A 27,053-nucleotide genomic window follows, 5' to 3' on the forward strand; every position below is an offset into this window, starting at 1 on the left:
ATTATTATTATTATTATTATTATTATTATTATTATTATTATTATTATTATTATTATTATTCTGTCCCTGGGAGCCCTCCTGGGGCCCTTTGCTCAGCAGATCCCCTCCTGGGGATAGTCTTCCTAGCCACCTGCACCTGACATTTCCTACCCTGATCCTCCAGCCCCAGGGATCTTGCCCCCATTTCCTCAAAAGGCAAAGGCAGCATAAGGGATCCCCAGTGGAGGAAGTTTTGCTGCTTTTGGAGGCATCCAGGGGGAGCAGATGTCCTCTATCTCAGCCATCTTCTGTCCAGGAGGAATTCACCTAAGGTCCTCCATTCTGAGCAGGGCTAAGAAGCATGGGTTTATAGTTACAGGAGTGTTTGGGGCTTTGCTTTTGCAGTGGCTTGCATTTTTCATCTTCTTGAATGCCCTACATTTTACAGGGCTTTGTCCTCCTTTGCTGTTAGGAGACCTGGTTGCCCTGGAGGCATCGCTTTTGAAAAAGGGGGCTCAGCAAATGCGCTAGTATGTGAATGGGTAGCTTAAGCAAGCCATGAAGGAAGGAAGGACATGGAAAGCTGGGTTTCCAAAATTGGGTGCCCTCCCTAAACCCTTCCCCTGTAGTTTATTTTGAAGGAACTTTGTTGTGGTTATTCACTGTCCAAGAGTAAACCTCGACTCATGGCGATCTTGGATGAGACATCTCCAAGACCCCTGGTCCGCCACTGCTCTGCTCAGGTCCTGCAAGTTGAGTCTGTCCATTTGACATGTGGCCTTCATCTCTTTCTAGTTTCTACTTCCCTTCAGCTTCCCCAGCATCATTATCTTTTCATGCATAGTCATGATGTGGCCAAAGTACAGCAGCCTCAAAATGGTCAGCTTGACCTCTGGGGCATTACAGGCTTGATCTGTTCTAGGACCCATTTATTTGTCTTTTCATCCATCCATGGAATCCTTAGCACTCTTCTGCAGCACCACATCGCAAATGAATTCAAAGATATAGCCATGCTAGTCTGTAGAATCAGTATGTAGAGAGATCTTGTAGCACCTTTGAGACTAACTGAAAGAAAGAAATTGGCAGCATGAGCTTTCCTAGACTTCAATCTACTAATGCATCTGAGGAAGTAGACAAGTATATGAAAGCTCATGCTGCCAATTTCTTTCAGCTAGTCTCAGAGGTGCTACAAGAGATCTCAAATGAGATCATTTTCTTTTTATCTGCTTTCTTCGCTGATCTGTATGTAGTGATGGGGAATACAATGGCTTGGACAATTCTTAGTTCCTTAAAATTTAAGCCTTTGCCTAAGTCAACAACACTCTAAGGAAAGCACCACTGTACCTTGCAGTGGGTTCAGTTCTCCTTGGGTTCCCAAAAGCCAAGCCGATGGAGGCCTTCTCTCCCCCTCCATTCTCACTGCCTGCCCAGATTCAGGGTGATTGTTGACACTACAAGTGTTCTCATTTCAAGAGTGATCAAACTGTGGGTCTGGATTCCCCTGAGCTCTTGCCCTCTACATGTGATGTACTACAGGGCCTATCCCTAGGACATCCAGACCATGGTGGCTGGGGATGATGGGAGCAACACCAATGGAGGGCTTCTGCTTGGGCAAGGCTACTGGCCTAAAAACTCCCAGCTGTTATTAGTATGCAGGAAGGATGCTCTCTCCCTGCGTCCTGCCACTGGTACGACCACAAGAAATGCTTCCCTGGTCTGGCTTCCCTGTCAGTCAGTCTATTCAAGTTTTTACTCAGAATTTTAAAGCAATTATTTGCTGTGCCAATTTGGGGGAGCCAGGTTCAAGCACTGTTGTTGACATTTGCTTCTCAGGATGGCTTTCATTTATGAATGAGAGACATCCAAGCATCAACAGTTCTGCTCTGGTCTTGTAAATTCAGCTACTACTGAGTACTTCCCGGGCTATCTGATGTAGGGGACTGGCAGTATTTCCCCCCCAGTGTGTCAAGGACTGTCACCATATTTGTTTCCATTGGCTACAGTTCCTTCTTGAAAACTTACCAGGGACTGGCAGCTAGTGGTGGTCCAGGGATTACTACTTTGAGTAACACTGACTTGGTCTAACAATCGATAATATGGTCTTCCTCTTTGCCTGATGCTCTCCACTTTTCCTAGCATCTTCTCCATTGAGTCATGTTGTCTCATGGTATGTCCAAAATACCATAGATTCAGTTTAGTATTTTGACTTCTAGGGAATTCATGCTTCATTTGCTCCAGGACTCATTTCTTTGTCTTTTGGGTAGTTCATGGTATCTGTGGAATTCTCTTCTAGTACCACAGTTCAGATAAGTTGATCTTCTTCCTTTCAGCTTTCACAACCATACATTGCAGTCAGAAATACTACAACACGGATGATCCTGATTTTGGTATTTAGTGATATATCTTATATTTTATACTTGGGGTCTAATTCTTTTATAACTGCAGCAGTGATTCCTCAGCTACAGTATCCATTTTGATTAATGACTGTACCAAGGTATAGAAAACCTTTTCACCATTTTGAACTCTTTGTCATCCACTTTTAAGTGATGTAAATCATCTGTGATCAAGTATAGTTCCTCTCAAGTTTAAGCTGGCTTTCTGCTACTGTTATCATTGATTGAAAACTCTATATATTCAGCTTCCAGCAGTTCTCTGACATCATCTCAACCTAGTCTCTCTTTGAATTGTGTGTGTGTATGTGTCTCACACATGTGTACTCTCCTTGTTCCCAGAGCTGATATCCTGTACCCTCATGATATCTAGTCAAGATATTCACACAGAAGTAGAAGCAACAAACGGCTGCTGCTCCTGTTCCTTGTGACAACACAACACAGCCACAACACAGTACTGCATGTTACAAGCAAACTCTTCATGTTGTGGGAAACCTCCCAATGAAACAAACCCATAGTCTAGAAGTCCCATATTTGTTTGAAGACTTACTCTTTAGGCATTTTCATGTAATCAGGCAATCTTTATCACAGTTAGCCTTCTTCTTCTAAATTCATTGATTTTGATGCTATTTCTATGCTGCCCATAACCATAGATAAAAAGTTATGAAAATATAATATTAACAATTTTAAAATGTAGTGGAAAACCCCTGAGGGAATTTGAGCAATAATGTTAAACACATCAAACCCTGAACCTCAACCAGGTTGTGGATTTGTTAGAAATAAATTTTATTCTCCTGACTTATGTTATTTCTGCCTGTTTTGTCAAGATGGATCACTCCACTGGGTCATCATGTCTGCCCTTTTCAAGTGAGGGATTGCCATGGAGATCTGGGGAAGAATATGAATGCTGCTTCCTTGCCAGAGGAGATCTGACTCAACCTACTAATAGGGCCTGGATTTTAAAGCCTTGCATTAGGTGGCATGGTTCAACCCCCATTCACAAGGTGCTACCTTGCTGCGATGTTTCATTGATCATAGATGGCCCTTATCACAAGGTTTAGGTTGAAAGCACTTCTTTTGTCTAATATTCATTTAAAGACAAATGTTTCATTTCAACAGGAAGCATTGAGAACTGTCAGGTTAAGTGGCTCATTTAAATATTGCTCATGCATCTTTGTCATGTCAAAAAAAAATTTAAGGGCCTTTTCCCCATTACTGTAAGTAAGCCAGATGGACAGGCCAAAATGATGATGGGTAATGGTGTCATTTTTTCCACAATTACTTTTTAGTCCCCTCCCCCACCCTAAAATATTTTGTTGCAGATAAACCCTGAGAAGTGCTTCATGTAAAGAATGCTTATATACATGTTCACAAGCATGCAGATCAGTTTGGGAGTAACTAATTATAAGTATCTTTGTTGTCTGCCTTCAGATCATTTCTGACTTATGGTGACCCTCAGGTGACCCTATCATGGGGTTTTCTTGGCAGGTTTCTTCACAGGGGGTTTGCCATTGCCTTCCTCTGAGGCTGAGAGTGTGTGACTTTCCCAAGGCCACCCAGTATTTTTTATGGCTCATCGGGATTCAAACTCTGGTCTCCAGAGTCATACTCCAGCACTCAAACCACTGTAGCACACTGGCTCTCTAGTGGTTTGCAATTGGTTCCTTTACTCAGTAATAAGCTTATCCTTGCATCTGTAATTTAATGAGGTATAATACATTTTGCAGTGGGACTATCATTTTAAAGTTATTTTTATAGCTGATGTGGCTTCATGAAATGGTGGAGAAAGTATTTTGCAGGATTGTAGTTCTAGTGTTGGCTTATGCTGCAGCTTGTGCTGCTGTTCCATCATGCTCTCTTGGGGGTACTGAGGCATTGACAAGGGGTCAGGAAGCCAGAGTGATTTATATTTCAAGACAGCAACTTGTAGCCTTCAGATTTTTTTTTTAAAAAGTAAGTCAAAGGAACTATTTCAGTTGCCTTCAAGAAATGGGGAATTAGAGAGTAACTTATCTAAAAATTGCAACAATAGCTGCAACTATCTGGTTTGTTTGTTTGTTCATTTGTTTATTTCACTTCTATGCCACCTTTCTTTCCAAAAAAGCACTTCAAGGTGTCTCACAAGATAAAACATTATTAACATCACAATAATTTTTTAAAAAACAATTAAAAACATCCAGTTAAAACGGTATAAAATCAAGACAAAAACATACAAAAGTTTAAAAACATAACTAAAAACACACACCACGTATTAAAAAAAACCTGTCTTGATTGTATGTTTAAAAGCCTGCTTAAATAGAAATGTTTTTCTTGCTGGTGAAATGCAAGGAGGGAGGGGCCAACCTAGCTTCCCAGGGAAGGGAGATCTGTAGGGTGGAAGCAGCCAACTACTGAGGGATTAAAAACTCATCTAATTACTTGCTAAATTTTCTTACCAAGCTTTAATTTTTGTATATGTGTCTGATCTAGCTGCTGATGGGAGATCGCCAATGAACACCAGGTACTGTAGGCTATATTTCAGAGGAAGGAACTGGCAAAAGCACCTCTTGGGTATTCCTTCATTTAAAAACCCTATGAAATGCATGGTCTTGCTGAGAGGCAACTTGAAGGCATATACTTTACTTAACAAAATGAGGAACTGTTGTGAGAGACTAGCTTGACGTAGTCCATCAATGAATTGTTGCAGTGGTATTTACAGATCTCCCAGTCTGCCAGTGGAGTGGTGAGATCAGGGCAAGAACCAGTTGCCTCTGTTGCTGCTTACTGTTTGTGGATGAGCTTGAATGGGCACATCTGAGCCAAGACAAAATAAGCAGAGTGTCTTGCATCACTCTGCAGTACTGAATTCTGAGGGGTTGTATATTAGATCTATTGCTCTGCTGTGTCCTTAAGATCACAATAAAAATACTGGAGAGGGCAAGGAGTCTGGAATAATGGTGTGAACTGAGGCCAAGGCGGATGGATAAGAGAACCGGAAAACTCCCTATAGGAAACAAGAACTTGCTGCTTGCCTCTAGCAGAGAGAGAACATTATGTAGTAAGAACATCTTGTTACTGCTGAAAGACAGCGAGTTGATCATTCAGTAGCAAGCAGGCTGCTGTTCCAAAGCACTTTGCCCCCTTGTTTGTGTTACTTCTGTTTTGTTCATGTTTAGAATTGTATGATCCAATTGACCTTTTCATTTGAGCTTCAGCAAAGCACTTAGGAGCAGATGGAGTTCTGCTGACTGGCCTTTATTACACTTAGGGCCAAGCTAAAATGCAGAGCACACCCATGTCTATCCTGTTTTCTCAGGTCACATATAGAAAGAAAGTAGGAGGAACCTACTTTTTATACTGAAGGAATGAATGCATGTGGAGTGGAAAGAAAAATATGTCTCCTCTCTTGCCTTGCTTCACATTGTGTTGCTGTATCAAGCCATTTTACCCTAGTCTGGCAAGAATCAGAGTAAATAGCTGAAAGCAATTGCACATAGCATGGAAGGAGACATGTTTAACTCCCCTTTCTTTTGTGTCCCTTTTGAGCCTCGCCTCGTATACGAGTAGGGCAGCAGACTTATAGGAGGATGTCCCATATCGTTTGGCCGCAATATCCATCTGTCTCCAAAGGGTTCAGATGGCCTTATACTTGCTTTCCAGGAATTCACCTCTCCAGAGTTTTGAACAAAGATGCTTGTTGATCTATGCACCACAGTTTGGTAGTATAGTTTGAGTCTCCCTTGTCCAAAATGGTTGGGACCAGAGGTGTTTTGGATTTTGGATTTGTTTTGGATTTTGGAAAACCTGTATTTGAATATATGTAACATACATAATAAGATACCTTATAGATGGGCGCCAAGTCTAAACACAACATTTATGTTTCATATATACCTCATACACATACCTGAAGATAAATTTATACAATAATTTTAATAATTTTGTGCATGAAATAAAGTTTGTGTACATCAAACCATCAGAAAGAAAAAGTGTCACTATCTCAGCCATCCATGAAAAACATTTTGGGTTTTGGAACATTTTGGATTTTGGAATGCCAGATAAGGGAGATTCAGCCTGTTATGTAATACAGTACAAGCAATGACATTATCCATATTACAAAAAATTAAAAAATAACGTTACCAAATAATTGATGTATGGTAACAATTATTTTGTCACAATTAGTTACATTTAGCAGTAGCTGTAATAGTATTATGTGCCTTTAGCAATAGCAATAGCAAGTACATTTCTATACTTAGTGCACTTAGTTGCCCCCAAACAGCTGGGTACTCATTGTAGCGATTTTTGGAAGGATGCCAGGCTGAGTCAACCCTGAGCCCCTGGCTGGTATTGAATTCACAACCTGCAGTACAGGCATTTAACCACTCTACTGCAAATCTCCTGCCAACAGATGGTGAGCCCATGCATTTGATACAGTTTTCTTAGTAATTAATATCGTGAATGCAATTGCCTCCAAATACCTGGTATTTACTCCTGTCCTAAAATGTTGTTTTGCAAGGGTCATTTTGAGGGATTTCCTATTATTTTTGTATTTTTAAATAAAACTAAAAAGCAGCATGTTATGTTAGTAAGGAGTTTTCACTGGTTTTGAGGCACCTGTAGCATGAAATGTTGGTTGTTGATCTATGCTATGGTCCATCAACAACTGGGCATTTTAGGGCCCAAACAGACAGGCCAAAATAAAGCTGCTTCAAGTAATGTTGGAGGTATGCTATTTAAACAATGCATGCGTCCTAAGAAGCCAAAAGCCACACCACAGCCACACTCCAGACCCAAGGACTGGAGCGCAGCTTTGGCACAGCTTCGGGTCTCGTAAGATGCATGTGTCATTAAAACAGCATACTCCAAAGTGGCCTGAAGCAGCTTTATTTTGGCCTGTCTGTTTGGGTCCTAACAGCACAAGATGGTTATGTCACTGGGACTATTCACATTGCAAACAATTTTAAACTGGTATATTTTAAAATATAAGTTGCATATATTAGGGATGGGAAAGAGCTTCCTCTCTAGATAGTTTTGGACTACAACTATATCATTGGCAGTGGTAGCCAAGAATGTTTGGGAGCTACAATCCAACTACCTCTGTAAGATCACATTTCCTACCCTTTGATGTAGAGTAAGTGAGCAGCATTACTATGAGATGTTAACAAGTCTTCTTTCTGGATAGCTGGCTGTAGAGACTAAGGATTAAGGGGGAAGGGGGAAGGATCACTATGCTGAAATGGCTTTTGGATAAATCACTAAGATCCTTCATCTTCACCATGCAGTTGAGTACACCAGACTGAAACTTTGTATGGAGGATTAATGGAGACACTATTCTAAGGTGATTGGAAGCTTCTGCAAATTTCTCTACTCAGTTACCTTCCTAGTGAGCCATCACATAGAGGCATAGCCATGCATGTACAGTATTATGGCTAGCAGCTAGCAGTTCTGATATGAATGCAATCCAATGAGCAGAAGCAGACCAGTCTGAGGTATTTTGGATTTGAGAATCATGGTTTTGTAAAGGGCAGTTGATGATGTGTGCTAACTAGAAAATTTTAACAGACAGTTGTGTGGGGAAACCACTCAAAATATTTTACCATTTTTCTTTCAAAAACCATAAGTAAATAAGCTAGAAAGTAGTTTGAAAGCTGTAGTTCTATGAAGCCTCACTCCATCCTCTAAAGAAACTTGTCGTTCTGCATCATGTTATTAGGAGCAGAGGCTAGAATTCTGTTGATACATAGCACATAGAAATTGAAGTTAGGCTTGAAGACATCCTGACCTCACTTCTATTGCAAACTATCGATATATGTATATTGCTAATAATCTATAGTTACTATCATCACATTTTTCTCCAGTTTTCCAGATCTGAGAATTCCTGATAATGGCTCGACCTATATCTCTGCTAAGGAACAGGACAAACTCACTGTTGTTAACAGTCTCTGTTGTCACACTTTTTCATTGACTGCTGAGGAAACAATCTTTGGACAGACTCTATGAAAGGATAACTTCTGTTTAAAATTCTGTTTAAAAACTCAGGCAATGGGAAAATGGAAGCAGGCAAAGACTTAGCAGGAAGACTTTGTGGGCACTCCTCACCAGATACCAGTATTTGGCACTATGATGGCATGCAACGAGACTCCTCCAGGGATTTTTGTTACCTTGAACGCAAGTGCCCAACTGCCGGGTTCTGATTACAGAGCCTTGCCAACCCCGCTCAGGATAATGTTGGCCATAATAATGCTATTCATGATTGTAATCGGGTTCTTAGGTAATGCTATTGTCTGCCTGATCGTCTACCAAAAACCAGCGATGCGTTCAGCTATCAACCTGCTTTTAGCTACTCTGGCTTTCTCTGATATCATGCTGTCTTTGTTCTGCATGCCTTTTACAGCAGTCACCATCATTACAGTGAACTGGAACTTTGGGGCTCACTTTTGCCGAATATCAGGTATGCTCTACTGGTTCTTTGTGTTGGAAGGTGTAGCCATACTCTTGATCATTAGTGTGGACCGTTTCCTAATCATCGTCCAACGTCAAGACAAGCTGAATCCTCACCGTGCCAAAGTCATGATTGCCATTTCTTGGGCCTTTTCTTTCTGTGTGTCTTTTCCTTCAGTGGTTGGGTGGACATTTGTAGAAGTCCCAAGCCGGGCTCCCCAGTGTGTCTTGGGATACACTGAATTTCCTGCAGACAGAGCTTATGCAGTGATGCTGCTAGTGACCATTTTCTTTGTCCCTTTCAGCATAATGTTATACTCTTATCTTTGCATTCTGAACACTGTCCGGCGGAATACTGTTCGGATCCACAATCATGCCGAGAACGTTTGCTTGAGTCAAGTGAGCAAGCTGGGCTTAGTGGGGCTCCAAAAGCCTCACCAAATGAATGTGGACATGAGCTTCAAGACCCGAGCCTTTACTACCATCCTCATCCTTTTTGTTGGCTTCTCTCTCTGCTGGCTTCCACACACAGTTTTCAGCTTGATGTCTGTGTTCAGCAGGCAGTTCTACTACAGCCGCTCTTTCTATGTTACTAGCACCTGTGGGTTGTGGCTAAGTTACCTCAAGTCAGTTTTCAACCCTGTCATCTACTGCTGGAGGATCAAGAAGTTCCGCGAGGCCTGTCTGGAGTTTCTGCCAAAAACATTTAAGATCTTTCCCAAAGTGCCAGGCCGGACAAAGAGGAGAATAAGGCCAAGCACAATATATGTCTGTAGTGAGAACCAATCTACTGTTTAGGAATACATCAGGATGATTTAACTGTCAAGAAGATGACACAAAGTGTTTGAAATGAGGAATGGTTTGTTTTTACAGTCGCTACTTTTGTCGTACCATTCTGCAATATTTTTGTACTGAATGTACAGCAAATCTGACTTGTGTTCAGTTACCAGAATTGCACTTGCTACTGTAATATCATGAGAATGACTAAAGTGTGAAACTGTCAAATCTACTGTCAGTCATTATCACAATGATGGCTAGAATCCTATTGGGTAGTTATGCATGTGTAACAGAGTTATGCATTTGTGGCTGCTCTGTATTCATGATCCCTACATATCCCCTTGTATAGGAGGTATATAGGGACTGTGAAAGTCCCCCAATCCCCACTTATAGGTGAGCAATCTTTGCAATCAAGGCTCTGTTGCTCAAGAAGTGGCTGACTGACGTTCTCCCCTCCTCTGTGCAAAACATCTCAGTTGCAAGGCAGGAGTGCAACAGGGACAGCATGTTGCAATGGAAATGTTTTGTGTGAAGGGTGGGAATGTCAGTCAGGCACTTCCCAAGTGGGGATTGGGAGGGCTGTGATTTACTAAGTAACTATGTTATGTAGCAATGTAGTGCATAGAGGATTCCAGCCAATAATAAGGGCCTGCTGGAGATTTACCTAGGTATATAGACACTGTAGTTACAGTGCTATGCAGTGATTTACATTCCCCCCCCCCACCAATCTGTACTTACTGGGAAGCAGCTGCTGCAATCAATGGCAAAGGGTCTGTTCCCCTGTTGATTAGGAAGCAATTGACATTCCTACTCCTTCCCCTGAGTGATCACCAATAGAACCGGCAGAAACAGGGCCTCTGTTGCAATTCCCCTTTGTGCCAACGATCACTCACACAAGGGGGAATGGGGCCATCAGTCAACTGTTCCCAACTGACAGGGGACCAGACCCCAGTAGATCACTGCTTCCCAGTAAGGACAGGTTGGAGGACTTTCATGATTCCTATGTATCCCCTAAACTAGGGATTGTAAACATGAAGCAGTCATGAGTGTGGAACGCTAGGTTACACATTTGTAACTGCCCAACAGGATTCCTGCCAATAATACTGTGTATCATTTTAGTTTCTTCTAGACATTTAAAAAAAAAAAACCCTACAGATCCACAACATTTATTCCAGCTTGAGAACAACTTGTCCCCAATAGGTCAGTTAAGGTCCTCTTGTGAATGCATGAAACCAAACTAAAAAGTTCAGTTCCTGGGAAAGAAACAGATTATACAGAAATGTATTTTATATTTTGTACATGTTATAGCATCAGCTGGTTGCAACTTTAAGAAAAAATCAAGGCAGTGTAGAATTTCTGGGAATTAAAAACCAAGTAGTCATTACATTCACTACATTTAATGTGTCTCCTCGGCCCATATAACACAGGTTGACTTTCAGTCAAAAGCAGGACCACAGATCATGGACAATTTAGCTCTCTTGCCCTGCTAGAATCCTAAAATTAAAATTATTTTGCCAAATTTGCTATCGCCTTTAGTCAGTCCCGCTAACATTAGTCATGAACCAAACATTTCTTATTGATTTTTCAATAAGAAATGTTTGGTCCATGACTAATGTTAGCTGCGGCATACACTTATTGACTGGCAATAAAATTTGTTAGTTTAACTCTTTCAGTGCTAAGTGTCAGCCCATCAGTGTGCACTAAAGTGATCCTCCAACCAATGAGTTCCATGTAGAATGGTTTTAAGAAGGCCATTGAAGTCCACAGGAATTACACTCATATCTTCTTTTTTGATTTTCATTTCCAATGATTGCAAAGTGACCTAGCTCCAACTCACCTTTTTATGAGTTGCCCATGATGAATCTGTTTTCAGACACGTTCCACAGGAAACAAGTGTTTTGGCACAACGCATTCTGTATTTTGCAAAGTAAATAAAAGCAGAACCATAATTGATGTCCTTTGGCCAGGTGATAAATTTTAGCATTCAGAAAATACTTTCAAATATATAAATCCAATCTAGACTGTAGATGATGCATACCATATAAGAGAAATTAAAATATCTGACTTGTTTGGGTATCAGTTCTGTTTTTCTACTAAGTAATGGATGCTTGTCAATTTTCATTACCATATTTAACTTTTCAAATTCTTCCTCTATTATCTGGCCAAATATTTCCATGTATTGACTCTGTTTCCATTTGTCTCCAGTATTTGGCATATAGATTTCTTGTTGCTGCTACCACAATGACAGTTTTCTATACCTACTATACTTAGGTTTCACATGTTAATAATAATAAAAAAGTTCAGAATATATGCTCACTTTACATATTCTTTTAATCCATTAAATATCCTATTATGCTTCATTGATGCTAGATCTTTGTGTAAAATTGGCGACTGAACAAGACAAGCGCAAATATTGAATGCAATTTGCAATCAAATGCTTATTGCAGGACATATATCTTATTGTGCATTCTTCTCCTTTTCCAAGTGTAAATGGAAGCTGCATGGCCTTTTCAGACCATGGCATGGGGCTGGGGCTTGTAGCTTTAACCCTTTCCTCCCATACCACCTTCCCAGTAAGCCCTAGCTCATTGTTAGAACACATGCTTTGTCACAGAAGATCTCAGGTTCAATCCCTACCATCTCCAAACAAGGCTAGAAAATGGTTACACATGAACACCTAGTGATCCACTGTCAGTCTGTGTCAGTGAGGCAGAGGAAAACTGCTGCTGACCTCCATGGCAGTCTCCCTATGAGAGAGAACAGCTAGGCAGAAAAGGAAGGTTTCCATCAGGCTTAAAGAAAGGACAAGGATTAGGAGTAGCTAATACACTGAAACTCCAAATGACCTTAATAGATCAGAAAGCTGGGCCAGAACTAACAAAATGAATTTCAGCAGGGAAAAACATAAGGCACTACACTTAAGGAGAAAAAAATGAAATGCAGATATAGGATGGGGGACACCTGACTTGACAAGACAAGGTATGAAAGGGATCTAGGAGTCCTAGTAGACCACAAGTTGAACATGATTCAACAGTGTGATGTGGCAACTGAAAAGGCCAACATGATTCTAGACTGCTTCAATGGAAGTATAGTGTCTAGATCAAGGATAGTAATAGTACCACTCTATTCTTGCTTTGGTCAGGCCTCATCTGGAATACTGTGTCCAGTTCTCAGCAGAATTCAAAAAGGATGTTGACAAGCTGGAGCATGTCCAGAGGAGGGTGACCAAAATGGTGAAAGGTCTGGAAACTGTGCCCTATGAGGAGCAATTCAGGCATAATTGTAGCCTGAGGAAGAGAAGGTTAAGAGGGGGTATGATAGCCCTGTTTAAATATTTGAAGAGATGTCATATTGTGGATGGAGCAAGCTTGTTTTCTGTAGCTCCATAGAACAGGACCCAGAGCAATGAAGTCAAACTACAGGAAAAGAGATTCTGCCTCAATGTTAGGAAGAGCCTCCTGATGATAAGAGTTGTTTGACAGTGGAATACACTGCTTCACAGAGTGGTGGGGTCTCCTCCTTTGGAGGCTTTTAAACAGACTGGATGGCCATCTGTGGGGAGTGCTTTGATTGCATTTTCCTGTGTGGCAGAATGGGGTTGAACTGGAGACCCCTGTGGGCTCTTCCAATTCTATGATACGTTTTTAGAAGACACATGCCACATTCTTGATCCTGGCCATGGCCTCCCCTCAGCTGCTAACAGTTAACACCATTAAATACTTTAAATCACAAATGTAAGATGTGTAGTGGTAGCATCAGTTATAGTGCAGTTCTTAAAAGCAGCCAAGGGTGGTGGTGTTGAGATGGGACAAATTCCTTCCCAGCTGTGGACTGGAGTGTTTAATACATGGGGGTCAATTGGAAGTATAAACAGTGACTAATCCATGGTAATCCCAGAAGTTCACTAATGGTTTTCACACAACATTGTGTTCGAAGTGCTATTATCCCGTGAATAACCCATGATAATCCCGCAATTGTGCTAATGGTTTTCACACGTTGAGATGAAAGTCATTAAAGTTCCATTATCCCACGAATAACCAGGCAAGAACCAGCAGCAAATTATTTACAGGATTTTCCCATGAATGACTTTTTGGTGTTTATTGCCTGGCTATTCCCTGGTTATTCACAGGATAATGGCTCTTGTGTTAATCCCATTTTAATGTCAATTAAGCAATTTTCATGGGTCATTTACTGTTTAAATTCCTGATTTCCTCATGTGTGATATATCCTTGGGTAAGGTTTTGCTGATCCTTAAGATGGACAGCATGACCAAGAAAAAGTTAATTATTGCTGTGTGCTTAAAGGATGCAACCTGCAGTAACAAAATTCTCTGTACTGAATCAAACAAAAATCCACACACATGAAGAGCTACCCTTTCCCTGATTTTTTCATCTAGAGAAAACTTCTTGCATGGAGGAATATTCAATCACAGAAACACTCCCCGACCCCACAATGATAAGGCTGCTATTGATTTTGCAGTACAGTATGTTGATTTACTCCTGGCTTGCATGCACTCTTACCTATTCTCACTCTTGGACTTTTACTTCAGTGAAATATTGCACAGTTCAGAAAACATGGTATTTTTAAAGCTTTCTCTAGTTTTTCTTGAATTCAGAATTCAAGCTTTGATTCATGAGCATGTCTGAAGTACTAACAGTGATCATCCTTCCTCATATAAACAGAACACTGGGAGTAATCTGGTAAGGCAGAAACAATAGGTATATGTCTGCAATCTTCGTAATGCCAGTCTACATTACAAATTAAAAGTCAACATCACAGCAATTTAACAGATACTAAGAGATTTCAAAGATTTCAGCACACTATTTCAGAATCCATTAGAGTATTTATTAAGTGTTATCAAGCTTATTCAGCACCTTCAGGATGCAACTACTGATGACTGTACAGCATCCTTTTCCCTTTATGTAAATCCATTCCTGCAAAACAGATCAGAGGCACAGATTTCTTTACTTGCAGGGAAAGATGGCTCTTTGTGATGGCAGGTGTAGACTCTTAAAAAGCTGTACCTGCAATTACTGATTATGCATGTTCACTCTAGAGAATGTCAAGATATAAAACCATTTCATTCAATTGTATTTACAGAACATCTGTATGATAATAAATAAGTCATGACATTTATTAAAGCTTCTTCCTTCAGCCCTTCCCACCCACAAATGGTTTATAGTTTCCTGGGACAGACACCAGTAGCTTCACTGTGATTAGTAGTGTCAGAAACTCAAGACTTTCATCATCCTATGGTGTTCCCATCACCCTGCCCCCTTCTTAGTCCCAGCGAGGGTAGGAACTCCCCAGAAGTCAGTGCTACAACAGGCTCTGTAACAGACTTACAGGGCAGAAAAAGGAAGGAGAGCAAAGACTCAAAAGTGCATCCAATTGATAACAGTATAACAAGCACAGAACAAGTTCATGATGCTGTCCCACCAGGCAATATTCAGGCCAAGTTGGGAATATAAATGCAGCTATTCTCCACTCAAGAAAGTGCTGCTTTGTGCCACTTATTCAAGAGACTGAATTATTATCTCTTTGGAGAAAAAGGCATTGCTTCCTCACTGGCCTCTACCCTTCCAAGGCCAGCTGACCACCAAACTCAGTGCAAGTTTCAATTTTTTCTTTTAAAAAAACCAAGAGTTTCCTCTCCCTACCCCCTCCCTCTCACACACTCATACTGTAAGGAAGTATTTTGTTGATTATATAAACATTTGTTATTTCTTGTGCTGTCTACATTCACAAAAGACCAGTAGTGAGGTGGCCATGTTTCACATTGGCTGGAGACACCCCATCCACACCAGGGAAATCTCTTCTTCTTGACTTATTTGTTCTTTATGCTGCAGATCCTCCTTGGTTGTTTCACAGAATCATCATCTCAAATGTGCTTCATGTCCGTCTGCTGGGGCTGGATAAATGATGATTTGTGTTAGTGTTCACAAGCCTGTTTGCTGCACAGTGCGTATGGGCCACGCCACCATTTGGATACCGGACAAAAACAGGCTCACAGAAGGGGCTCTGACACACCTGGCAGAGTTTTTTGTCCGAGAGGATAGTTGGGCTTCCTTTAAGTTTTACCTATAATCAGGAGAAACAAGATAAAGTGTCACTGAAAACTGGTACAGTACTGGAGTCAGGTAAGAGGTACAGTTTTTGAAGTCTGTGTTCCTATTCCTGCTGTGTTGTTTCTAGTGATACAATTTGACTTAGCGACACATAAGGTCTTTTTATTCCAACAAGAAGCTACAAATTGAAGGTTTCTTTGGGAAAAGCCATGGCAGGTAGCGGTATTTCCAACTGCAGCCGGGATGGGGAAGGTGTGGCTCTCCAGCCATTAGCCACAATCCTTCACGGAGGAGACATAATGCAGATGTCTACTATACATTTCCCCTCTCTTCCCCTTCTGCTTCCTCCAGGTCTCACCTTGTGGCTACTGCAGCTCTCCCCACTGACCATTTACAACAATGACATCATCCACCAAAAATTCCACAGGAACTCAGAGGTTGCAGCAGATGTTGTCACTGTTCTGCATCTGATTATAGAGACGAGCCAGATGTTTTCCTGCTGCTTCCCATCCTCCTACTGCTAAATGGGTGTGAAGGATGTAGCAGCTAAAAGGTGAGTCCAGAGCATGTATGTTGGTCACTGCACAAGGTTGACAGAAAATTCCAGCCTCTATAATGACCACAAAAAAGACTTTGTTCTGTGCCTTCAAGTTGTTTCTGACTTACAGCAACCCTATCATGGGGTTTTCTTGGCAAGATTTGTTCAGAGGGAGGTTTCCCTTTGCCTCCCCGAGCCTGAGAAAGTGTTTTGCCCAAGGTCAGTCAGTGGGCTTCATGGCCGAGCAGGGATTCGAACCCTGGTTTCCAGAGTCGGAGCCCAACCCTCAAACTACTACACCACACTGGCTTCAAAGACAACATACGATGGTGTAAAGTGGGCTTACACCATAGTATATCACTAACAGGATGCCAGCCACTATTAGACTCCCTGATCCCAGAAGCCTTAGTCAGCATGGTGAGGGACGATGCCATTGCAGTTCAGCAACATCTGACAGCTATGCTTTCCACACCCAATGACTCTAGTTATGGACTCTAGATTACTGGAATGTGAATTATACATTTTACACTATATAATGCAGAGTGCAATCCATTTTATATTATTTTTTAATAGGAACGCACATTACCTCTCCTTCTAACTTTGGGACTACAAACTGTTTTCATATTAATGAAGAGTGACCACTACATCAGTTTCTGTATGATAAAAGCTCTTGGCACCTGTAATTCCAGTAAGTAAGTAAATGTGTATGAGTGTTTGTGCCTAGTAACAAATATATAACATTTCACCTGGAACTAAAGGCCCCAGGTAAAGTCTATGTACTATGTATAATACTAGAAAAATCTAAGACAAACATTAAAATCTCATCTCCACTTTACAAAACACGAAAGCCCCACTCTCTAATACATATCAGTCCAAGATCTTCTCCCAGCAGTGTTGTCTGTTTTCCCTTTGTCATCATGAAGTCTCTTTTTTTAAAAAAAATACAAGATTGTCAGAAATGCTTTGCACATGAAACAGAAACAATGATGGGGATGCAGAGGTGTTTTGTGCATCACCTTTCTATACTATGTATGGGTGCTGTACCAATTGTTGGGCTTTAACACTTTCATAACTGCAGGCTTGCCTATAGATAGTGATGAGAGGCTCAGCACTTCACATTCATTTACTTTTAAGGAGCTATACAAATGACAATGTAAAGAGACATACTGTATATACATGACCCAAAAAACCTGAGCCAACTTATTAATGGATCAATGTAAGTCCTGTACTTTAACTATTTTTTAAAATTATTTTAAGAAGGAACCATCCCCTGGTGAAAAGTGGAAGTGTAACCTGTCCTGGAAGCAATGAAACCGACCCCCGCCAATCCATCCAGACTTTAGTGTGAGCAAATCCAGTTATGCCTACTGGAATTTTTTTAATTCTTTGGCATCGTTTTTCTTTACCTCATCCTAGGGCCAGAATTTGGGCTCAAGAGAGCAGAGTGTCTGCACACTCCACATTTTCCAGGCACCATTTTGGCACACACACATTCACATGGTGCGCATGCCAATGATGTGCCGTGTGCTCCACATCCAAATTGGGTGGTGCACAAGAGACATCACCACACCACTCCAGGGTGATAATGGCGCCTTAGCAGTGGTGCGGAAAAAAACCTGCATTTTGCAGCTTCATTTTGGAACGGATCATTGCTGAGCACATGCTGTTCTGCGACAATGATCCGCCGCCTCTTCCTGTCCATCGGTACAGGGCCTTTCTTACATGCCCCCTTTCTTTTACCCTTGACGTATCCATGGGCCACATCAAAATCTGTACTTCTGACCCGAAAACCTGATCTCAGCTTCTACATGAGGTTGACTTACAGTCCAGTATGGTATATCCCCCCACCCCGACTTCTCCAAAGATTCCCATAAAATTGAACAGTCAGTGGTAGGGGTAGAAGCCTACAGAAGCCTACTAGCACCACATACAAATCAAAGTTATAAAATTGGAATTAAATGAAGCAGGCTACTCGTCTACCAAGTGTTTCCTTCAGAAGGGAATTTGTCACATTTTGTACTTAATATAGGAAAGCAGGACGGAAACCATCAAAGATTATGCTTTCATTGGGTTGTGCTCCATCCATCAGAAATCAAAATGTTCCTGAGGGTTATCCTGAGATTTCAGTATGTTCATACAAAGTCTGAATGGTACACTCACCTTTTCATGCTTATAGGCAAGATTCTCAGCATTTGCTAAGCCCACTGCAATCTGTGTCATTCTTTGTGTATGAATGCTTTCCCTCATTGCACCAGTCAAAAAGGAGGAAAGGAGTTGCACTGACCAGCTGTCAGGAATTAGCTGTAAAACACACACAGCATCAAATTCAGCTGCATGATTATTTAGGAGATCCACAGCAGCCATGACAAGTTCATGATCTAGTGTGCTGGAATTCAGATATGCTGAAAGCAGCATATGAAAAAGTTTCCGTCTGTAAGGAAGGTCTTTGCTCTCAGATTTCCATACACAGTAGTCCTCAGCAGCAGCAAAGTCTTTCAGTTCATGGACCAGGATATGTAAAGCTTTGTCATGCTCTTCCAATTTTCCATATAATATTGCACTCTCCACATGAAGATCTGTTCCGCTGATTTTATCTGCAAATGTAGTATTTAAGAAGAGTCCTTGTCAATGCAAGATAAGGATCTATTTCCCATACAAACACGAGGACTCAAAAGACTAAATTGAAAACTAAAAAAGTAACCCAAAAGATAATTGAACAGAAAGTTCTTCCCCAACTCTTGGCACTGCGCTTGGAATTATGGGTTCACTGTTATCCTTATGTAAAGCAGTTCTGTACATGAGCAGAAGGCATTTCCCCATGTAAACTGAGTTGGTACCAGGCAGAGCTTGGAAAACCTATTTTTCCAAACTACTATCTCTGAATACCATATCTAGCATGGCTATGCAGTTGTGGTCCAAAAAAATCACTTTCCTAACAATGACACTCCCAATTCTCCTGGCTGCATCAGAACCCCAGACTAATGGAAGAGCTTTTCATGATTCTGTCCAATATTTTTGTCATCATTGGCAATGCTGTTTTGCTTGTGTATAATCCTGCATTAAATGTAGCAATGTTAAGAGGCCAAAAGTCTTGGGTCACAAGAAGGCCTTGCCAGCTTTCTCACAATTCTGGATTAATCTTTATGTGTAGTGGGGCACAGATCCATGAGCTCACCAAGGGGCAAAGCAGACAGCCCACCAGGAGCCAGATTTAATCAACATCTTTTTGATCCAGGCCAAAAGGCTGGATAGCTGCAGCGGAGCAGCTTTTGGCTGCTTTGGGGGCATGCATCATCTGAACGTCACACCCCCAAAGTGGCCGGAAGCCACTTCTTTTGGCACATGTGTTTCGGGCCCAAGATTATGATCCGGTTGCATACGAATGGTATGCCAAATTCTTACAAGCTTCCTTGTAAGTAGTGGAAGGATTTGTCAACCAGGGAGACTGTCTGCTCACATCATATCCTACAAGAGAGGTTTTCTAAAGGGCTAGACTGACCTGCAATATCCTATGTGTTAGGATGGGGTGGGAAAACTGGGGCCCTCCAGATGTTCTGGGGCGACAGGGATGACACTGGTAAACAACAAAGGGCCAGTTTTATTTTAGGGGGTTACTGGATGCAGCAGCAAGCTATCCTGTTTAGTTTATCCTGCTATATTGTAGAAGAGACTATTGTCAATGAAAGCTATTTACAATTATCCCAGTGATAACTTCCCTGTTCAGTTTTGTCCTGTTTTTTCCTCCCATTCATGCTATTTCTATGCGTGTTCCTCGACAGTATCTAATCCAGGCTGGATAGTTTAATTTCAAAAGCTCTCTGCAAGTGATAAGTTCAGACCTCTGCGACAGCAAACTATCCTTCCATTGGCAGTCAACTGGACAGCAAAAAAGGAGAAAGAAAAGGTGGTTGCAAGAGAGAGGGGGGGCATACTTTTGGTTCTTGGGTTTGTTCAGCATTTAATCTTTCCCTAACAGAGGAACTCTGAGGGTTTATGGCCTGCAATAGGGGGGGAAAGTTTCTTCACCACACTACTATAAGTATAATTTTAGTCCTCTTACCTAAAATAAAATGAACTCTATAAAGGTCTGATTTTCGCAGAAGATTTCGTAGTTTTGTCTGCGTTTTGGCCAATTCTTCATACTTCTCTGAACCCAGTGATTTTAGATGCATCACTTCATCCAGGTAAAGCACTGCTAGATGGGTGTGGAACTTCTCCTTCTGCCAGTAAAAGAAACAGTTCTAAGATGATCTCCATAAGGTTCTGTAAGCAATCCTTATTATTGTTTTCAACAACTATGAATTACAACAAACTTTAACTCAGATTAAGGAAGCAAGGAAGTCAAATATAGACATATGCATAGGAAGTATTTGAAAAGGACTTTAGCAAATTCTGAAATTAGAAATTCCACTAATATAGCCATATTCCTGTGTGGCAAGAAAAGTTGAATTTTCAGAGCACATACATTAAAAAAAAATCACCATGCCTTTCAGAATATGCCCACCAGAGCAGTAACTAAAATAATTAAGGCTCGGGACAGAACGCCCCAAAAGGGCGGCTGGCGGCAGCCTGTTTCCCTCCAAAGGGACGCTGCAGCCAGCAAACTGCACAGCATCCCTGTGGAGTAAAAAGAATCCGGAAAAAATGGGCTCTTTTTATGGCACTGGGTGGACATCACGAGTGCACCCATGGTGCACTCGTGACGTAAGCGATGCGCTGCGTGTCTCTTACATCAAGATGGCGGCGCCCTTATGGACAGGATACCACCATTAGGATGCCACCATGCCATGCTAGGGTTAGGGACTGTGCGGTTGTTGCACAGTCCCTAACCCTAGAATTGCCACCGCCACACCCCTTTCAGCCTGTCTGTCTTGAGCCTAAAATAACACAAATCCTATTATCTAGACATTTACATGGCATTATAGCACTACAGTTTTGCCATTCTCATTTCATTTGCATGTTTCCCATTCAAATTCAGTAGTTTACCTTGGCAAGGGCCTTTTCTTTTTGTAAAATAAAATTATTAAAAAAAATCTTATTTCAAATTCTACAATCTGTTGCACAGGAAAAACAAAGGCTGTGAACCTACACTTCTGCTCTAAGCAAAGTGGACAGTAAAGACCTTCTCATCCCTAAAGTTGGCCCTCAATCCTCTTCGGAACTAGCAGGAAATGTTGGTGCTGCTGTATGTCCAATCATCATATAGGAACACTTCACAAGGAATTTGATCAGATCAGACTTGAGAAAATTTAGGACATTTGGATTACAATTCCCAAGAGCCTATTTCTAGCATTCTAGTCCAAAAATAACTTTTCCAAGCTTTGCATCAGACAGGGGAGATGTAAAAGCAACTAGGTAAACCTTGTATCCTGACCTTAAAAGCTGTCCAAAGAGAACACTTCATTAGGGCTGGTCAAAATACTATATTTTCTGGCATATAAGACTACTTTTTAACCCAGGAAAATTTTCTCAAAAGTCAGGGGTTGTCTTATACGCCGGGTGTCATCTTATAGGGCTGAAACTTCCAAGCCGGAGTGGAGAATCTGCGGTTGCCGCATATGGTGGGGGGAGCTCAAAAACGGCCACGGCCGCATACCCACCATATGTGTTGGCCATATGAAAGCAGCAAGGGTGGCGCTGTACAAGTACGGTAGAAGAAAATCTTGGAGACAGGGAGGGCTGAGCAGGCAGGGAGAGCTGACCAATCCAAGCAGGCTTTGTATACAACACTTTTTCCTGCCAAGTACCTGCATGTCATAAGCATTTGAATTAAAATTACCATATTGAAATCAAATCTGATGTTTTTTTAAATTTTTATTTGGTGTGCATTGGAAGAGGGGTAGTCTTATACGGCAAGTATATCCCAAACTCTATATTCTAACTGGAAAAGTTGGGGGTCGTCTTATACGCCCAGTCGTCTTATATGCCGGAAAATATGGTAAATAGGGGAATCATTTAAATAGGAAGGATATCCAGTTATCCAGAAGAGTAGAGACTAGCTAGTCTAATTCCCTGCCCAGGATGTAACTGCAGTATTTTCAACAGAATCAAACAGGACACTTTGAGGCTATACAGATGGGTGGCTAAACACTGCCCCTGTTTGCCCTGGGTCAGTGTTGCAGCAGCCGTATGCTGCGACACTGACCCACACCCCAAAAGAAGCTGTTCTAAGCAGCTTCCTTGAAGGGGCGTCACAGGTGCGCTCGCGTACCATGACACCCCTTCTGGCCAGCGCCATTTGGCCGCTTCGCCACCCGTGCATCATCATGGTGTGCCATATGGATGGGCGCACGCCATGATGGTGGCAGGGCGGCGGAACTAGGGCTCGGAGCACGTGAATGCTCCACCCTAGTTCAGCCTTAGTAGGCAGTCAGGCCAGCACAAAGTGCAGGTCTGTAGTACCTCTATTTTAGCCATTTCCCCTTCAGCTAATCAAAGTGGTCTTCCAGGAGCAAATACTGTATAGGTTAATTCTATTTTTGTAATGGTTTATCACATTTGTAACTACTGTATATACTCAACTATAAGTCATGTATAAGTTGACTGTAGGTTTTGGGGCCAAAATTATGGATTTTGATATGACCCATGGATAAGTTGAAGGTAAAACTTAGGGGCATGTTGTAAAGGATCTAAAGGATGATGCAAAGAAAACAGTGCCAAAGAAGTTACAAAATTCCAGCAGGCATAATGTTTGTGCTCATACTAAAGGTGGGATAGATGAGAGAATAGAGGAGAGTCAGTGCTTCCAGGATATATTATGCTCTTGCCTTTCACCAGCAGATAGCCCCATCTTTTATAAGAGTAAAAGTGCAGTACTTATATTGATCCGTGGATAAGTCAACTCAAGTTTTTTGGGTCAATTTGTTGACTACAATTTCTACACTTATACATGAGTATATACAGTAAAATGGCAGCCTTATACATACTTTGTGTCACAATCACCTCTCAGTACTACTATATTTCTTCCCCAAGCAACTAGTCTGCTTAAAAGACTGTGTAAGCAAACAGGAGAGAATAGAAGAAGTGTTAAAAGCCACATATTACTAATGTTGTTCTGCAACAGTGCACAGAACAATGTGAATGATCTAATCTTTGCAAAAATTCAGGGAACTGAACTCCAACAACAGCAATGACAACAATACCACAATTTTTACTGCTAAAGACTCACCATCACCCCAACTTACTTTTATCCTTCTTTCTAGAACCAAAAATTCTAAATATTTTACTAGTGATATGGGATATTTGTTAAGGCAGTTGATGACATCATCTGGCTTAAAACTGTTCTTCTGTTCATCTTCCAGAGGCCTTTTTGTGAAAATGTATACTCCAACCTAAAACAAGACCCATTTAGAAAATCATGACACATTCAGGAAATCACACAAATTTCTGATCCAGGTTGCTTTAGTTTTATGCCCTGGTGGCGCAGTGGTTAAATGCCTGTACTGCAGCCATTCACCCAAAACCACAAGGTTGCGAGTTCAAGACCAGCAAAAGGGCCCAAGCTTGACTCAGGCTTGCATCCTTCCGAGGTCGCTAAAATGAGTACCCAGACTGTTGGGGGCAAATTAGCTTACTTGCTAATTAGCTTACTTGCTGTCCACCGCTATGATCTTTGGAATAGCGGTATATAAATAAAACAAATTATTATTATTATTATTATTATTATTATTATTATTATTAATATATTCAAAGTGACAAAATGGATCTACTATCTTCTAGTTCTATTCAATCACCAAAGGCATGAATAACCACTATGTGACCAAAAACAAACCCTACACGTTTCAACAGAAAAGAGCTTAAACTTCCATTACACATTACAGAATTTAGGAGAAAGGAACAGCTGAGCTGTGACTTGCCTCTTTAAAAATATTGGCTAAATCAAAAATGAAATTTAAAACCTTCTTCTTATACAGGGTGGAGGCAACTATTTTGATTTAATGCATGACAAATGATATCTAAAATAGGACTGAAAAACAATTGGTCCTCCAGCTGTTTTGGATTTCAGATCCCAGAATTTCAGATCTGAGGTTCCAGCCAATGGTATGGGATTGTGGGAACTGCATGTCCGACAACAAGGGCAACAGTTTATCATCTCCCATGTAATGGATTCCTGTGATACTAAAATCATTTTGTTAAAACGAGTATAATGGTAGACAGTTTCAGAGATAGCATATTTTTCCAGATACAGACTACCAGCACTCGGTGCAGGGAACATAAAGTCTCCCAGAAATATAGCTTAAAAATAAGATGCAGTCTTCTGCACAACAAAAATTTCAGGTCATTTTAATGGCCAAACTCTGCAAATTATTTCCCACCATTTGACTGGCACTGCATTACTGTGCACTATTTCATATTTCGAGCAGGGACACTAAGATGCTGTAATTGTGTATGAATAGCCTTAAAGGTTTCCAAAATAGAAAATGAACAGGATATGAAGGACTAACGACTCTAGACAAGGTATCCAAGCAACAGCAATTTAAAAAATCATTTCTTGAAAGAATCCAGTAACGAACCTCCTCACTTCGCTGCAGGACCCATTCCGCGTACTTCCACACCAATTCATGGTCTGAGCAGGAGGTAAGGAAGTCTACAATATAATCATAGAGGTCTGTGCGTGTAGAGTCCTGAATGTCTCCGTTAACTATTTTTACCCATAACTGAAATGCAGAAGAAATATAAAACCAAACAGGTTTAATTTCATGACAATTCATACAATCAGCCCTTTTTACACACGGATTTTTTATACATGCATTCAAGCATCCACAGTTTGAAAATGTTCAAAAAAAGTATAAATTTCAAATATCAAACCTTGGTTTTCCCAATTTTATAGGGGACACCATTTTGCAATGTCATTATATTTAATGGGATTTGCGCATCCACAGATTTTGTTATCCACAGGGGATCTTGTTATATGCTGGGGTTTGGTTCCAAAATCCCCCATGGATAACTTGCACGCAGCCGTGCTGCCATTGGGGACAATGGGACTAAAGTTCTCCTTCCCTCCTTCCTACCTTCCGTTCTCTCCCCCCTCTTCTCTCCATTCTCTCTCCCCCCTCTCCTTCCCTTCCCCTCCGAGGCTTCTTCCCCTAGCTTGGCTTCAGCGGCAGTTCAGAGGTGGAGGCTGAAGCCCATCAGCTGGAGGGAGCTGGAGCTTGGGTCTGAGAGCTCCCCCACCAGGCCCAACACCCGAGACGGAACTTCCAGGCTCTGAGACCCAAGCTCCGGCTCCAGCTCTGGCTCTCTCTGGCCAACAAGGCTCCAGCCTCCACCCCCAAACCGAAGCCCAGGGCAGACGCTTCAGAGTGGGAGGGAGGACTTCAGTCCCATTGTCCCCAATAGTGGCATGGCTGTGTGGCCATGTTTCCATTGGGGTCAATGGGACTTGAGCATCCACAGATTTTGGGATCTGCAGGGTGTGTGGGTCCGGATATCAAGGGCTGAATGAAACTTTAGAAGAGATTCCCTCAAGCAAGCAGAACACATAGATACAAAGGATAGGGGATAACTATATCACAGCTAGAGGAGAAGAATGTACCCAGGATAGGAAGACAGTGAACTAATATCAGGCCTTCTACTGTAGAGATACATTGAAGGAACAAAAAGATTGTAAAGATTGTAAAGAAGGGGAGGGACACTAAGAAAAGTTCAAGATTTTACCCTCCTTCTGTTAGCTGAGCCATTTACCTGGACAGTGACAACAACATGTTTACTAGTTTTAAATCCATACACATGAGAATTTGCAGTGGCCCAAACAAGAGTCAGAACTAGTTTTTGTTCATTATGAAGCATTTACAAGTTGCTTTGATTTCCTGGACCCATTTGTGGCTCTCTAACCTGTAATGCTGCAGCATCTTGACCATTTGAGTGATACAGGAGCCCAAGTGCAAAAAACCTGTTTAAAAAAAAACCAAAAACATATCAAAAGAGAAATGACTGGAAATATTATTTGGTATTTACAAAACAGTCTGTGTAACTAACACAATTAGATCTAGTAATTAAGGATCCAAACTAATGCTTAGATAGTCCTACATTTTAAAATTAACCAACAGTAGCTATTCTCTGGCAGGGGATACATTTGCCTGCTCATCTTCTAAAATCAGACACAAACGTTGCCTGTAAAAGCATAAATATTTTGGTTATATTTTTGTTTTGACAACAAACAGGGAGACAAAAGAAGACTCAAAACCATCTGTTCTGGGGTAAATCAACTTGATGGCTTGGGGACTAAGGTCTTCCCATCTCACACTATTGTTTCACATATCTCTTCGTTACAGTGAGTCCTTGTTATCTGCTGGGGTTTGGTTACAGGATCCTCCATGGATAACACAACCAGTGAATGATCAAGTCCCATTAAATACAGGCAGTGGGGATCTAGATCAATGTCTCCTGATTCCCAGTTAAATTTGGTTTATACAGCTTTTTTCTGTAGAAAGCTTTCTAATGGAGCATGCTGTACTTTATATCACCAACATGTTTTAAAATTATTTTAAATTTACCTTAAATGATTGTTTCTTAGCTTTTGTACTTTACGTTGTTTTGGCTCTGCTTTATTTTCACCTATATTCTAAGTTGCTTTGAGCCTCACACTGAACAAGAGCTAGGATATACAATACCTAAGTAGACTTTTGTTCTTGTGTGTCATCAAGATTTCTGACTTATGGTGACCCTAAGGTGAACCTATCATGGGGATTTTCTTCAGATGGGGTTTGCCATTGCTTTCCCCTGTTGCTGAGAGAGTGTGACTTACCCAAGGTTACCCAGTGGGTTTCCATGGTTGAGTCAGAATGCGAATCCTGGTTTCCAGAATCCTAGTTCAATGCTCAAACCACTACACTATGCTGGTTCTCATATAAACAGATAGATAAACTCAAATCAGGGCTCAGC

The 27,053-nt window shown here is 41.3% G+C and overlaps 2 protein-coding genes across 14 annotated transcripts in view; one reads left to right on the forward strand and one right to left on the reverse strand.

Moving 5' to 3' along the window:
- GPR45 (G protein-coupled receptor 45) overlaps positions 1 to 17,371 on the forward strand; it is an 18,264-nt gene extending 893 nt beyond the window's left edge. For 2 of the 7 annotated variants that reach the window (XM_042457201.1, XM_042457202.1), the window contains exon 2: positions 8,204 to 11,923. In XM_042457201.1, the coding sequence (XP_042313135.1) occupies positions 8,466 to 9,584 (1,119 nt within the window). In that variant the 5' untranslated portion in view covers positions 8,204 to 8,465 and the 3' untranslated portion in view covers positions 9,585 to 11,923. Of the gene's footprint in view, positions 1 to 3,196; positions 3,374 to 7,211; positions 7,684 to 8,203; positions 11,924 to 15,982; positions 16,185 to 16,742 lie in introns of those variants that run through there. The other 5 variants (XM_042457203.1, XR_006102833.1, XM_042457204.1 and 2 more) reach the window with 5 other exon arrangements.
- Positions 14,387 to 27,053, reverse strand: part of TGFBRAP1 (transforming growth factor beta receptor associated protein 1) — a 28,807-nt gene continuing 16,140 nt past the window's right edge. For all 7 annotated transcript variants that reach the window (XM_042457193.1, XM_042457196.1, XM_042457194.1 and 4 more), the window contains exons 7-12: positions 26,004 to 26,061; positions 24,683 to 24,826; positions 23,354 to 23,500; positions 20,230 to 20,389; positions 18,330 to 18,763; positions 14,387 to 15,644 (exon numbers count right to left, since the gene is read on the reverse strand). In XM_042457193.1, coding sequence (XP_042313127.1) covers positions 15,456 to 15,644; positions 18,330 to 18,763; positions 20,230 to 20,389; positions 23,354 to 23,500; positions 24,683 to 24,826; positions 26,004 to 26,061 — 1,132 coding nt within the window. In that variant the 3' untranslated portion in view covers positions 14,387 to 15,455. The remainder of the gene's footprint in view (positions 15,645 to 18,329; positions 18,764 to 20,229; positions 20,390 to 23,353; positions 23,501 to 24,682; positions 24,827 to 26,003; positions 26,062 to 27,053) is intronic.

The sequence above is a fragment of the Sceloporus undulatus genome, chromosome 3 (assembly GCF_019175285.1).
Source record: "Sceloporus undulatus isolate JIND9_A2432 ecotype Alabama chromosome 3, SceUnd_v1.1, whole genome shotgun sequence".
Lineage (NCBI taxonomy): Eukaryota > Metazoa > Chordata > Lepidosauria > Squamata > Phrynosomatidae > Sceloporus > Sceloporus undulatus.